We start from the raw sequence: 13,562 nt of genomic DNA, 5'->3' as shown, positions 1-13,562 counted from the left end.
AGTTCAGCCCTTTCTCAGGCTGAAGGCATTGCCTATGTGCTGGTCTTAGCCTGAGAACAAAGTTCCTTAGATGCGGATTGGCCCCTATTGAGGCCCTTTGTCAGTCAAGTACTGGTTCACTTGACTGTAACCCTGTCACAATGGGTAGCCACACTGCCTGTTGAGGTCTTCACAGCAGCCAACGTTTGGAATACAAACACCCAAACAATACTCAAACTTCAACTACAAGAACGATACATGCCCCAAAATAGGGTATGCAGATCCAGTGGATTGGAACATTAAAAATGATAGGTTACAAGAGCAATTTAGTCCAAAGTTATGCAAATTTATATTCATAACCCATTTGCCATAAAACATGGGGGGTCTGTCACAAGGTCTTCCTCTTACCCGCACTTGCACCTCCTCGGGGGGTGAGGCGTGAGGCTGTACACTAGTGAGGGGCAGGCACTTTTCTGGCCTTGGAGTGTTTTATCTCCCTGCACCCCCATTGCCCCTCCCAATGGGTTGCTTGGCCTTGCTTAGAGATAAGAACACTCATAGCTGTCAAGTGTGTGTTCATATGTTGCACACCCACCATATCCGGTGACACTTTTCACGCTGTCCCTTATCTGCCTACTTGTGCTACAAGCCCCATGGTTGTAGGAATTGCAACACTCGGCATCCTTGTCCTTGATTGTTTGCACCTCTTAGTAAGGGCCCAGGCCCACTGACAGCAGTTCTGGGTGATGGGGCAGAAACACTGTTCCCCCCCGTTGCCCCCAGCCAAGGCCACAAGCTCACTTTGTGAGAGACAGCCCAGGCTACAGAGTTAAAGGGTGACCACAGTGATCCCACCGTCCCTGGTTGCATCCCAGGGATTCCATCCCTGGTGTCTTAACTCTCCAGCATGGGCTGTCTCTTGCAATGCCCTTTCAGTCAGAAGCCACTAAGGGGCTGTGACCACTTAGCCAGGAACAGGTAAGGAGACCCCCTCCTGAACTGCATGAACACTGTAACGATACAGAAACAGGCACCAGCAAATCTCCCCAGCCTTGCGCTCCAGAAAGGTATCGTTTCACATGGCCCAAGACCGTCTCTTGAGCAATGCAAGCTCATTAATTTGTTTAGCCCATTGTGAAGGGGAAATGGACGTGCAGCAGGCTTTGTTACCTCAGCTGGTTTCCTGAGCTCTATAGGCAAACTCACTGGGGAGGATGAAACATCAGAGGCTGGGTTGTAGGTGAGCATAAGTGTTAGACCCAGAGGTCAAATTTAGTTGCACAAGAAATAAAAAGAGAATCACATTCTGAAGTGCCTAGTCTGCTAAACTTAGATTTAATTCCAACATCTTTGCTCTCCCCACAGCTCACATCTGTCAATACTGAGGCTGGATTTCCTTCTTGGCCTTGGACCAATCTCCACAGTTCAAAGTTTTTCTCTTCCCAATAATGTTGAGATGCGGGGTGGCAGGGGTTGGTCACAGCAGAGCCCTTGGGATGTTCCCCGGAGTGCTAGTTGAGCCACAAACACCCACCTTCTTACTCTTGGAGCTCCCCACCATCCCGTACTGCTGAGTCAGATCTTCTGGTCTCCCCCAGACCAGGCAGAGTTGGGGTCCCCACTCCACCATCCCAGCAGAGCAATGCAGGCAGGGTTTAACTGCAACTCTGGGTGGATGCAGTTCTAGAGCACAGGGAATCAATCCCCAGAAAGAATCAAAAGCCCAAATAAATCTGTCTCTTTCTGTGCAAAAGATTAGCACAGGGAGGACTCATTGGTAAGCTCCTTTATCAATAAAAGGGAGCTATGCACAGTGGTAGCCATCCCCAGATAACAATCATTTACACTGGCATTAATTATAATCAAAAGAGTTTTTATTAAGCAAAGCAATAGGGTTTCAGTGGTTATAAATGAGAACAAGCTGATCAAAGTGAGTTATCAAACCAAGTAAAAGAGAAAACTCATAGCTAATTCTGTTCCTGTGAGTTCTTCCCCTAAACTGCTGCCTTTGTGTCACGTGAAATCTTTGGCTACGTCTACACGTGCCCCAAACTTCGAAATGGCCACGCAAATGGCCATTTCGAAGTTTACTAATGAAGCGCTTCGTTAGCATGCGGGCGGCTGCGGCACTTCGAAATTCACATGCCTCGCCGCCACGCGTCTCATCCAGACGGGGCTCCTTTTCGAAAGGACCCCTCCTACTTCGAAGTCCCCTTATTCCCATGAGCTGATGGGAATAAGGGGACTTCGAAGTAGGAGGGGTCCTTTCGAAAAGGAGCCCCGTCTGGACGAGACTTGTGGTGGCGAGGCGTGTCAATTTCGAAGTGCTGCAGCTGCCCGCATGCTAATGAAGCGCTGAATATGCATTTCAGCACTTCATTAGTAAACTTCGAAATGGCCATTTGCGTGGCCATTTCGAAGTTTGGGGCACGTGTAGACACAGCTTTTGGGTCAGAAATGATCTTGTCCTGACCTGGGTCTCCAGTAAAGTTCTCTGTGTTTCTTGGGGCACGTCAGGCAATTTCCAGGGCAGGCGGAAAACAAAAGATGGAGGAACACCAGGGCCCTCCTTATACCTTTCCCCTGTGGAGGGAATTCCATTGTTCTCTTTGTGTAAGGGCATACACCAAGATGGGTCCTGAGACCTGCCCCTGTCCTTTTCAAACAACCAGCCATTACCTCTTTGCTGCTCTGAGAATGACAGCAAAGTTCTTTAGATGTGGATTGGGTCCCATTAAAGGGCCTTTGTTGGCTAGGTACTACTGCACAAGCCGTTCTCTTGCAATAGGGCAGCCCCACCTCCAGTTGGGGTCTTCACAGAGACAAACATTTGGAACACAGATTTGCAGACAATATTTTTAACCTCATCTACAAAAATGATACATTCACAAAAATAGGGTTTACAGATTAGATCATTGAAAACGCCAAGTTACAGAGGTAGTTTATCAAAGCATTTCTGAGTTATGGGTATTTATATTCAGAACCCACTTTCCACAGAGCATGTGGGAGGGTCCGTCACAGGGGGAAGAGTCCAAGTGCTGATGTCATGGGGAGTCTGAATTCTCCTTGATAGGTCATCAACATGAAATAGAGTCGGGAGTCTCTTCCAACCCAATTTCAACGTCTTGTTTGATGGACCTTTGTGGCCACTGAAAGACTGGCTGTGCGCATTTCTGACTTAGCCCACATTTCAGAAGCAAACATGTTGCAACACTCGAGAACTTCACCCACAATTAACAGGCAACAGGATACTAACATTCAACAGATTAGTCACAGAGAGGTCGCTGTGTTAGTCTGTATCTTCACAAAACAAAAAGCAGTCATGCAGCACTTTAAAGACTAACAGAATAATTAAATAGGTGATGAGCGTTCGTGGGACAGACCCACTTCTCCAGATCGTAGCCATACCAGAACAGACTCAATATATAAAGCACAGAGGTCCAAAAATTGTTATCAAGTCTGACAAATCAGAAGAGCAGAGGGGCAGCAGATAGATGGATAGAGGAGGTGTGTGGGGATGGATAGATAGAGGAGATACGTGGGGATATATAGATAGATGGAGGATGTGTGTGGGTATAGAGAGATAGATAGGTAGATGTATAGATAGAGGAGATGTGTGGGGTGTATAGATAGATAGATAGATAGAGGAGGTGCGTGGGGATAGATAAATAGGTAGATAGAGGAGGTGTGTGGGGTAGATAGAGGAGGTGCGTGGGGATAGGTAGAGAAGGTGTGTGGAGTAGATAGAGGAGGTGTGTGGGGATAGGTAGAGGAGGTGTGTGGGGATAGATAGGTAGATAGAGGAGGTGTGTGGGGTAGATAGAGGAGGTGTGTGGGGATAGATAGATAGGTAGATAGAGGAGGTGTGTGGGGTAGATAGAGGAGGTGTGTGGGGATAGATAGATAGGTAGGTAGAGGAGGTGTGTGGGGATAGGTAGATGGGTAGATAGAGGAGGTGTGTGGGGATAGGTAGAGGAGGTGTGTGGGGATAGATAGATAGGTAGATAGAGGAGGTGTGTGGGGTAGATAGAGGAGGTGTGTGGGGATAGATAGATAGGTAGATAGAGGAGGTGTGTGGGGTAGATAGAGGAGGTGTGTGGGGATAGATAGATAGGTAGGTAGAGGAGGTGTGTGGGGATAGGTAGATGGGTAGATAGAGGAGGTGTGTGGGGATAGGTAGAGGAGGTGTGTGGGGATAGATAGATAGGTAGATAGAGGAGGTGTGTGGGGTAGATAGAGGAGGTGTGTGGGGATAGATAGATAGGTAGGTAGAGGAGGTGTGTGGGGTAGATAGAGGAGGTGTGTGGGGATAGATAGATAGGTAGGTAGAGGAGGTGTGTGGGGTAGATAGAGGAGGTGTGTGGGGATAGATAGATAGGTAGATAGAGGAGGTATGTGGGGATAGGTAGATGGGTGCATGGGGACAGATAGACAGACAGATAGACATGGGGGTGGGAAGACACAGATAGAACTTGTGAGCATATTAAGCTTTTTGGCTCTCTGGGGTCTAAATCGGGAAGACGCAGTTTAAGAGTCGCCGAGTGCCGTGTTCTCCCTCTCCGGTTCGTGCTCCCAGGTAAAGCTGAATGTCCGGGAAAGGGAGGCTGGGAGCCAGGGCACCCGGGTTCTTGCCTTGGCTGCTGGAGGGGAGGGGTCTTGCGGGTTACAGCCTAGCAGGGGAAGGTGACGAGGAGGGGGCAGGGCTCCTGAGGTCTGTGCCGTCTCCAGGAGGGCGCTGGGGGCACAGACATTCCCTCCGCCTCTACTCACGGAGTCCTGCGCCTGGCCAGGCTGATGGGAAGGAGCCAGGCTTGGGCAGAGGTGCAGCTCTGACTGGCTCAGCTGTGGGTGTGGGGTTCAGCTCTGGGGTCTCTGGCCACAATCCCACCACTGGGGTTGTAGGTGCTCCCCCAGCCCCCCCACCCAGTGCTGAGCAGCTGCATTGGGGAGGGGCGTGGGGAGGGGAAAGCCTGTTGTCAGACCGGCTCTTCCTGCCTCTGGGCGCTCAGACGTGCGGCTGTAGCGCTGCCTGAGAGTCACAGGGGCCACACGTGCCAGGCAGGGGCCAGGACCCCAGGGGAGGGGACTACGGGTACCCCATCTCCCAGGCCCCTGTGCTCCCCACCTGTGCTGCATCATCCCCCCGACTGCTGCCAGTGGGGGTGCTCTGCTCTGGGACGGCCCAGCACCCCCTGGCTCCCAGGGTTCTCACCTGGGCCCTGTCTGACAGGACGCCAGCCCTGCCTGGTGCGGGCACAGGGGAGGCAGCTCCGCTCAGAGCCAGGCTGCGGGCGCTGGCTCCCAGCAAGCACAGGGGGAAGCTCTGTCCATCCTGGCCCTGCCCTGCCGTCGCCTGCATGCACTGCCTCCGCAGCTCCCATTGGCCGGCAGCCCCGGCCCACGGGAGCTGGGGCGTGGGGCCTGCAGGCCAGGGCAGAGCGTGGCGTTCCCTTCCCCAGCCGGGCTGCTCCGGGGAGGTTGTGGCAGCTGCCGTGGGGAGCAGCGTGGGGTGAGGTGAGGAGCCTGTGTCAGCTGCATGGCCCCACCATATGGGGCTGCTTGAGGTAAGTGCCCCACACCCCGAGCCTCTGGCTGGCCCTGAGCCCCCCAAACCCCAACTCCCTCCTGTACCCTGAAATCCCAACCCCCACCCTGGCCCTGAGCCCCCTGCCACCCTAACTCCCTTCTGTACCCTGAAACCCCAACCCCCACCCTGGTCCTGAGCCCCCCCTCACCTTATATCCCTCCTGTACCCTGAATCCCCACCCCCAACCTCCCGCCCTCATCCCCAGCCATCTCCCCAGCCTGGAACCCCCTCCTACACCCTGACCCCTACCTCTTTGGCCTCACCCCAGAACAGTGGGGAAGCCCTGAGCCTCCCCCCTCCTCCCGCAAGTGATCCTTTTGTTTTAAATTAGACAAAGACTCAAACTACCTGCCCCAGGCCCACAGAGGAGTTTCTGCGCCCGGGGCTGGGGCACGGACCCTGCCCCCACCCAGAACAGCCCCCAGGAGACAAACCCCTGGAGTCCCAACCCCCTTCCCTGAGCTTGGGCATCCCACTGCTTCATTGTCTGCACCCCAGCATCACTTCCCAAAAAGCCTCCTAGGAACAGAACTGTGTGAATAGCAGAAAACCAGACCCGTCACTTTCACTGGGGCCAGTTCCTCACCCCTGGAAGCAAACGGGCAGGGCTGTGGTACCACAGTACCGGTAAGAAACCCAGGCCCTTTAACCCCTGCTCTTTCCTGGCCTGGACGATGGGAGGAATTTTTGGCTCCTCCTCCACCATCAGGACTGGCCCACGGTCCTGGGAGAGCAACGCCCGGAGATGCCTGTATTGTTCTCATGCCTTACGGGTGTCCTCATGTGCTTCTCGCCCCTCTCCCAGCCTTCATCTCTGCTCCATCACCTCCCGCCTCCGCCCATCCCGCTGGGCCTGCCCAGCACCCAGGGCACTGCTGCAGCCCCAGGAAGGGCGCTAGGGCCCGGGGTGGTGGGGTGGAGGTGGCCCATGCTAGGTAGGCCCATGCGCACTGCAGGGACTCGCTCTGCAAGGTGGAAGGAGACTAAGGCGCGATTGTCCCTGGCCCAGCGTGTGTCTCTAGGACATTCCCTCCAGCTGTCCGGGCAGCTCATCTCAGCCGCTGCCGGGGATCCAGCCTTCACTGCAGGGCAGGGCAGGAGTTCAGCCCCCCAACCAGATGCGCAAGGTGCAGTTTGCTGATCTCCCGCCAGGGGGCTGCAGGCGTCCAGGCTGCCACCTGCTGGAGGCAATCGGAGCTGCAGCATCACACAGGAGCTATCACTCCAATTCCCCAGACTCTGAGCCATGCAGGTGGCAGGGCTGTATCAGAACCAGCACCCCAGCAAGAGGAAAGCCCCTGGGTTCAATTCCTGAGCCAGTCCCTAGGACCAGAACAGAGCTGGATAACTTCCAAAGACAGATTCCTCTTCTCTCTGCCTGGTTCCCTTGCAATTACCAGCTGCAGGATATAAATGTCCCTAATAACTTTGTGCCTCTCCCTGTATTTCTTTCCCAGCTGCCCCCCATTGATTGCATTAGCCACATTACTCAGGGTCCCTTGTTGCAGCAAGTTCATCTGGCTGTCTTGCACCCTTACCTTGTGAGGCTTTGAGCCCCTCCAGCCCAAAACTCATCCAAGCGTCCCCAGGAATGTACTGGTGCGCCTCATCTTTTCTCAGACCAGCCCACCAGGTTAGAAGAACGACAAGACCCCCTGCTTAGAAATTTGCTTTCACAAATGTTTATTGCAGCGGAGAGATACATTTGCAAAGACCTAGACTTTTCCCCCTTTGAACTGGAGATGCAAAGCTGCAGGGCTGTTTTCAAGGCTGGAGAGATTTAACTTGCAGTCAGAAGGGTTCAGAGTTAACAATGTTCATTCACCAGTTAACTGCATCATGAAGCTGTTAATATAGGCCAGCGGTTCCCAACCTTTTCGAGATGGGGACCCATTCTGACAATTCAGGAAGACCGTGTGACCTACGGCAATTCAACACTGGGGGGCGGGGAGAGAAGGTTCTCAGCTGGGAAAAACACACCCCTCCACCCCCAGCTTACACCCCTCTCAGCCCCCCACCCTCCAGGCTTAACCCCCTCTTAGCTACGGTTGCCAGCTTTTTGGAAAACTTATGTGGGACAGGCAGCTCCACCCACAGGACTCCCAGCCTTTCCTGCATCAGCTTTCCAAAAACTGGGGTGGGAGGCAGGGACTCTGACAGTCCTGCAGATGGGAGCCAGCTGGGGCACTTAGCTCTGGCTGTCAGCGCCAGCTGCTGGTATGGGGAATCCCTGCACCTGCACAGCTTGAAGCTAGCTGGAGCACTGAGCCCTGGCCGGCAGCACCAGCCGTGGGATCCCAGGTGGGAGCCCCACAGCAGTGTGGTGGGAGCCGGCTGGGATGCAGAGCTCTGACCGGCTCTCAGCCCCCTGTGCCCTCAGGCTTAAACCTGTCTCAGCCACCCCGCCCCACAGCTACCTCACAGGGGAGTTCCAAGCTGCTGCTGCTGACCCCCACTGCTCCTTCGTTGGGCCACCTCCTTCTCCGCCCGGCTCCCCGCAGCCCTCCTACTCCCTTCCCCCACCTGCAGAGGGGCAGTTCACTTCCCTACACCCTTCAGTGGGACTCCCTTGAATTAATCTCAGGGCAGGATCCCTCCAGCCGGCTGATAAACCAATTAAATTGAGTTCCAGTTCAGCATTGCAGGGCAGGGGCTGGGCACCGAGGAGGGGTCAAGTGCCTGCAAATGACTCCTTAAGAGCCCAGCCGGCGACCCTTCGAAAACCTAATTGCAGCCCACGTGTGGGTCCGGACCCACAGGCTGGGAACCCCGGCGTTAGGCTCTCAGAAGCTGCAGAAGGGGATAAGTGAGCAAAATGTTTTAATTCCAGAATTAGGGGAAATTTGCTCTTTCCAGTGTGACACCAATACAGCGTCATCTCCTGGACCCTACGGAGAGCCGCAGCCAATAGCCCTGTGGCAGGTCCTCATGAGTGACACGTAACTCTGAGCCCTACCAATGGCACGTAATTTATCTTCACCTCTGTTGTCCATCTGAGAATGGAACGCCCAGGTGGGTGGGGGCTGGAGCCTGCACATCCAGGCTGAGCTAATTAATCCCAAAGCTGCACATTAATTGTGGGAAACGTCATAAACAACTGCTACGGACCATCCCCCTGGGGAGCATCTAGAACCAGGCTGACCCCTGGAGTATCTTCAGGCTTCTGCAGAGGGTTAATCACTGATGCCACAATGGGAAGGATCTGATTCCTGGTCCTCCTGATCTCTCTTCAGCTGGATGCGCTCGACAGATAATTCCAGTGGCTGGAGGGCTACATGGGCTGGTGGAGTCATCCCATTGCCCGCCCGCACGCACTGGTTCACTCGACATTCATTTGATCGGTTGGTTACACTGGTACGTACGTTGCATGCATGTAGTTAAGCTATTGGTCAGATGCAGTAGATCCATCCACTGGCTGGATGGCTGAACCGATACGTTGGATGCACTGGTTAAACTGTTTGGTACGTTGGTTAGATACACTGGAGACATTCCTTGGCTGGCTGGCTGGCTTTACACATTAGATACTCCAGACAAAGTCACTGGTTTCTTGCATGCACTGGATACAATCATTGGCTGGTTGCTTACATTGGATGCACCAGGTACATTTTTAGTCAGCTTAATAGATGGACAGGGCGGATGTACGGGATACTTCCCTTACTTGGTTCAGTGGACCCATTGGATACATTAAACCCAGTTGGTGATTTGCTGGTTGAATATGTTGCATCAACTAAATGGTTGGTTGTCTGTTGTCTGTTTGGGCAGATAGGTTGGAACTAACCCTTGGATAGTTGATTGAATGGATACGTTGGATGGTTGGACTCATTGGCTGCGCGGGTTGGATGGATGTGGAATCGCTGCTTCATGATGGGACATTTTCCCAGAAGATGGTGGGGCCACAGGAGCAGACAGAGAAGACAAAGATTTCCAAGCAGGAGCGACCACATGAAGCCCACTAGCATCAGCAGAGCAGGAACCAGGAAGTGCTCAGGGAAGGAAGGCTCTCGACCAATGCACAGCCACGCCCCTTGCTGATCCCCTATCGAAGGGACTCACCAGAAGGCCTTTTCTTCCTTCCCCTTGGCTGTGCTCTGCCGCGGTGGCTGGGGAACATAGTTGGAGCAGCTCCGGCCCCCGAGGTGGGGCCCACAGCGCAGGCTGTACTGGAACCAGATGCGGCCGTGGTTCAGGTAACAATCCTTCTGGTGGGGCCCACCAGACTCCAGCGGGATGTCGCAGCTGCCCAGCAGGTCATCTGCATATTTGTCCTCGTCCCAGACCTGGACGCGGATCTTGCTGGCGCTGGTGATGCGGATGGTACCAAAGTCCAAATGGACGCTCCAGATGGGATTGTTGTTGTTCCTTATGGTGCTTGTCTGGATCTCCCTGTTCTCAAAGAAGACCTTGACGTAGGCATCTGTTTCACTGAAGAGATCCCCCCACAGGCCACGGGCCTTTTTCACAGTCACTATCAGCTTCCCCCAGCCGCGCTCCCGCGAGCAGCACATGGTGTTGGTCGTGGCGTCCCCGGGGCAGAAGCAGGAGCAGGGGTCGTGGGCGCTGCGCCGGGTCCCCGGGGGGCAGCTTTGGGTGCAATTCCTCCACAGGGCTCTCTTGGTGATGTATTCGCTCACCGCCCGCCTCAGCTTCTCTCGCTTGGGGTTGTCCTGCTCCAGCAGTGTGTGGATGGGCTGCAGGGAATAGGACACCAGGCCGGGGCTGGCTTTGAGGCTCTCCACCCAGGCTGAGAAGACCTTGGTGTCGTTCCCGGAGAAGAGCAGATCAGTCGTGCTGTGTCCTCCCTCCACATCCATGTGGCGCTCCCGATACGTCTCGTGGAAGCTCCCCCCGACCTTCCCCTTCTTCTTCTCCTCCTCGCACTTGCTGTACCCGCCCTTGATCTTGCCCATTCCGATGCTCACGGCCGCCTCCGCGCTCAGACAGTCCTTGATCTCGTCGTCCGTCAAACCGCTCATTGCCGCTTCGCACACCCGCACGGCCGTCACGTCCCGCGCCCGGCCCCCCAGCTGCAGCTGGGACACGTAGTGGGTGCCGTAGTTGGTGATCAGCTGCTGGTACTCCAGCTCGGATGTACCGTCGTACTGGTCCGGGAGGTTCTCCAGCGCCAGAGTGAAATGGCTGGTGAGTGGGGGCGTCCCTCTGACCCGGAACCTGCTCAGGGACACAAGGAGAGGCGTGAGCTCAGCCCAATGAGTGAACAGAAATCATTGTCTGTGCGTCCTCAGGCCCCAGCCCACCCACCCACAAGGGTCTGAGCAGGTGGCTCTGATGAAAGCAGCCACCCAGTCTGCTGACCCACAGGATCTTGCTGGGGATTCTGGCAGCCACTCTACAGGTCTGACAGTTCCCTCCAGCCTGACCTGGCCCTCATTAAAATCTTCCATAGCTGGTCAGTGCCAGGGAGGAGGTGAAGCCCCTTTGAGGGCAACAGTCCCACACCCCATTCCCTGTCTTGATTGCCAGCTAATGCCCAACCCTGTGGCCAGATGGAAGCCAGTTTTCCCTAGAGAGAAAATAGCCTGTGTTCCATTCCTTGTCTCTCTGAGCCAGCCAGTCCCCCTATCCTGGCCCTGGAAAGTCCCTGCATCACTGGGTGGTGGTTCTGGGATCCCAGTTCCCAGCGAACCCTCCCAGCCCAGCCCAGCCCAGCCCTCACCGGTAGTAGCTGCAGGAGACCTTGTGGCTCACGTAGCTGTATTTGTCCTTCCGTGAATGCTCCACCACAAAATTAGCCAGTGTGGAGTGTGACCCGGCCAGCTCCACCTGGACGTTAACCTTGGGCTTCACCGGCACGTCCAGCCCCACCTTCCAGTCGTTCTGCACCGCGGACGTTGCCGACTCCATCACGCCCATCGCCGACTGCTGCACGGAGCTGCCGAGTTTCCTGCGGCACTTGACATGGACCCGCCAGTCCACCGCGGCCAGCGGCAGCCTCTGCCAGTGCCCTCCCTGCAGCTGGTTCCGGCACAGGGTGCAGGTGCCGTCTGGGCGCTGCCAAGTGCTGCTGTCCACCAGATAGGCCCCCTTCCTGCCCATCGTGGTCACGTCGACGCCCTCGCCAAGCAGGCTGTGCCCAGGCACGAAGTCCACGTGCCTCTTGCATTCGCTGGCCGTGGCCGTATGACAGTGGGAGGAGGCCCCGGGGAAGATGAAGAGGAGGAGGGGGATGACGGCACCGAATCTGGGCATGGCGGAGGTGATGGGTTCCCCCCACAGGAGGGGCTGTCAGACTCTGAACCCTCTAGAGGGAGAGACACAGAGAGGTCCAGAATTAGTGGCCACCTAGTGGCAGGCAGTTCCACAGGTTAACTTTCTTGGAGGCACAAAGACATCCCCCTCCCAGCCATGACATCAGCTGTTTTCGATGACACCTCTGTCAAACCTCTGCCCCAGGAGCCCGCAGAGGTGTTACGCCGTGATGTGAAGCCCCCTCTCATATCTGACCTCAGCCAATCTGAATGCATCATTTTCCTCCCCGCCATTTTCCAGCAGTTGCAATACCAGCACCAACCCGATGGGGGCAGCAAAGTTCGACATGCCCACTTGAGCGCGTGCGATAGAACAGGTCAGTGTCTTGGTCCTATGGGGCCGCTAGAGGATGGTGCCGCGTACATAGAGCTTCTGGGGAGCCGTGGCAGGAGATCCTTGCAGAGACCCTGGGCCCATCTAACCCTGTCCCCTTCCTTCCACCCCTCATGTGCTGCCTGCTTCGCCCCTCGCCTTGCATCTGGGATGCTGTGCCCCCACATTTCTACGGCAATGTGTTCTGAATAGGGCTGCGCGTAATTCCAATATGCTACCGCCAATGGCAGGCCGGGGGGAGGACAGCCAGGGTCCTGCTATAGCGGCTGTGCAGGCGGAGAAAGGCTGCAGCGGATGGGAGACTCCCAGTGGTGGTGGATCCCATGCCTTGGCCTGGGCCATCTGTCCATCAAGGACCATGTGATGGCTGCAGTGCAGCAGTCCCCCCACGTTAAAAGACATCACACACCAGGCGTCTTTCTCTGCGTACGACTCAAGCCCTGCGGCGACTGGCGAACGGCGATGGGAGCAGGATTGTGAAATCTGGAAGCTTTTAGTCCTGGACCAGCACGTAGGCGGTGGATGTATGTATCGGTCGTTCCCTTCTGAGGACTGAGGCGGTAGAACGGTCCGGCTGCTCCATCCACGACTGAGCAGCCCAGTTTATGAGCTGTTCTGCTCACTCCACATGGGGCAGGGGCTAGAAAAGGTGACCTGTCTCCAACAGCTATCAACACCTGCCTCTTCTGTGGTAAGACTGTGGCTCCAGAATCGGGCTGGTCAGCCACCAATGGACTCACAAAATAAAAGGGTGATCTGAAGACGTCCTCCTCATTATCGAGTGACTGCCAAGGGTAGCAAACTGGAGCATGTAGCCTCTCCCTGGAGACCTCGCAAACCCCTGAAGATGTATATTGTGTTTGTGTGCCTGTATCATTGCTGGATGTGAAGTTACAGTTGTGAAGTATCAGCCCATTTATATACCTAGATGTGCTAGTGCAGGCCCTTAGCAGTACACAAGGAACTTAATGGCCCGGAGCTCAAGTCAGTGATCTGTGAATAGTCTTGTTTTTCCTGTAAGCCAGAATGATGGTTGGTCCTACAAAGACATATGACCATACCACCTGGGGCTGGAATCCATCTTGAATTTTGTACTGAAATTTGGAATCCATCTTGAATTTTCAACTGACCAAAGACTTCCAGCCCTGGGGAAATTCTGTGTAAGGAACTACAAGATTTATCCAGCATCGCTCAGGTCCTTAGCACAATTAATTTTTGTTTTTCTCCATTGAAATAATTGCTTGGAGGTGGAATCAGAGTGGAGGAGTTCAGTGCCCAAGGTATTCCAAAGTGAGAGGACAACCCCAGGCCTCTCTCACCACAGCAGGTTAGGGCTAAATGAGAAGTACCTCTCCATGGCTGCTGCAGCTGGGGCAGCTCCAGGTTCATCTGTCCC

The 13,562-nt window shown here is 54.9% G+C and overlaps 1 protein-coding gene across 1 annotated transcript; it reads right to left on the bottom strand.

Moving 5' to 3' along the window:
• Nucleotides 1-9,615: 9,615 nt before the first annotated feature.
• Nucleotides 9,616-11,814, bottom strand: LOC142014997 (perforin-1-like). Its single transcript, XM_074998337.1, has 2 exons — nt 11,241-11,814; nt 9,616-10,735 (listed from the first exon to the last, which is right to left on the bottom strand). Exons 1-2 carry the CDS (start codon nt 11,771-11,773, stop codon nt 9,616-9,618), a joined length of 1,653 nt encoding a protein of 550 aa, XP_074854438.1. The 5' UTR covers nt 11,774-11,814.
• Between the last annotated feature and the right edge of the window lie 1,748 nt (nt 11,815-13,562).

Source organism: Carettochelys insculpta, chromosome 6 (assembly GCF_033958435.1).
Source record: "Carettochelys insculpta isolate YL-2023 chromosome 6, ASM3395843v1, whole genome shotgun sequence".
Classification (NCBI taxonomy): Eukaryota; Metazoa; Chordata; order Testudines; family Carettochelyidae; genus Carettochelys; species Carettochelys insculpta.
The sequence above is the reverse complement of the archived record's forward strand: the minus strand, read 5'-3'. Positions and strand labels throughout refer to the sequence as shown.

Bases quoted from the DNA above. Each gene is read 5' to 3' on its own strand.
- LOC142014997 (XM_074998337.1), bottom strand. From the start codon at position 11,773: ATGCCCAGATTCGGTGCCGTCATCCCCCTCCTCCTCTTCATCTTCCCC. The intron at 10,736-11,240 runs GTGAGGGCTGGG...GTCCCTGAGCAG, and splicing joins GTCTCCTGCAGCTACTACCG to GTTCCGGGTCAGAGGGACGC.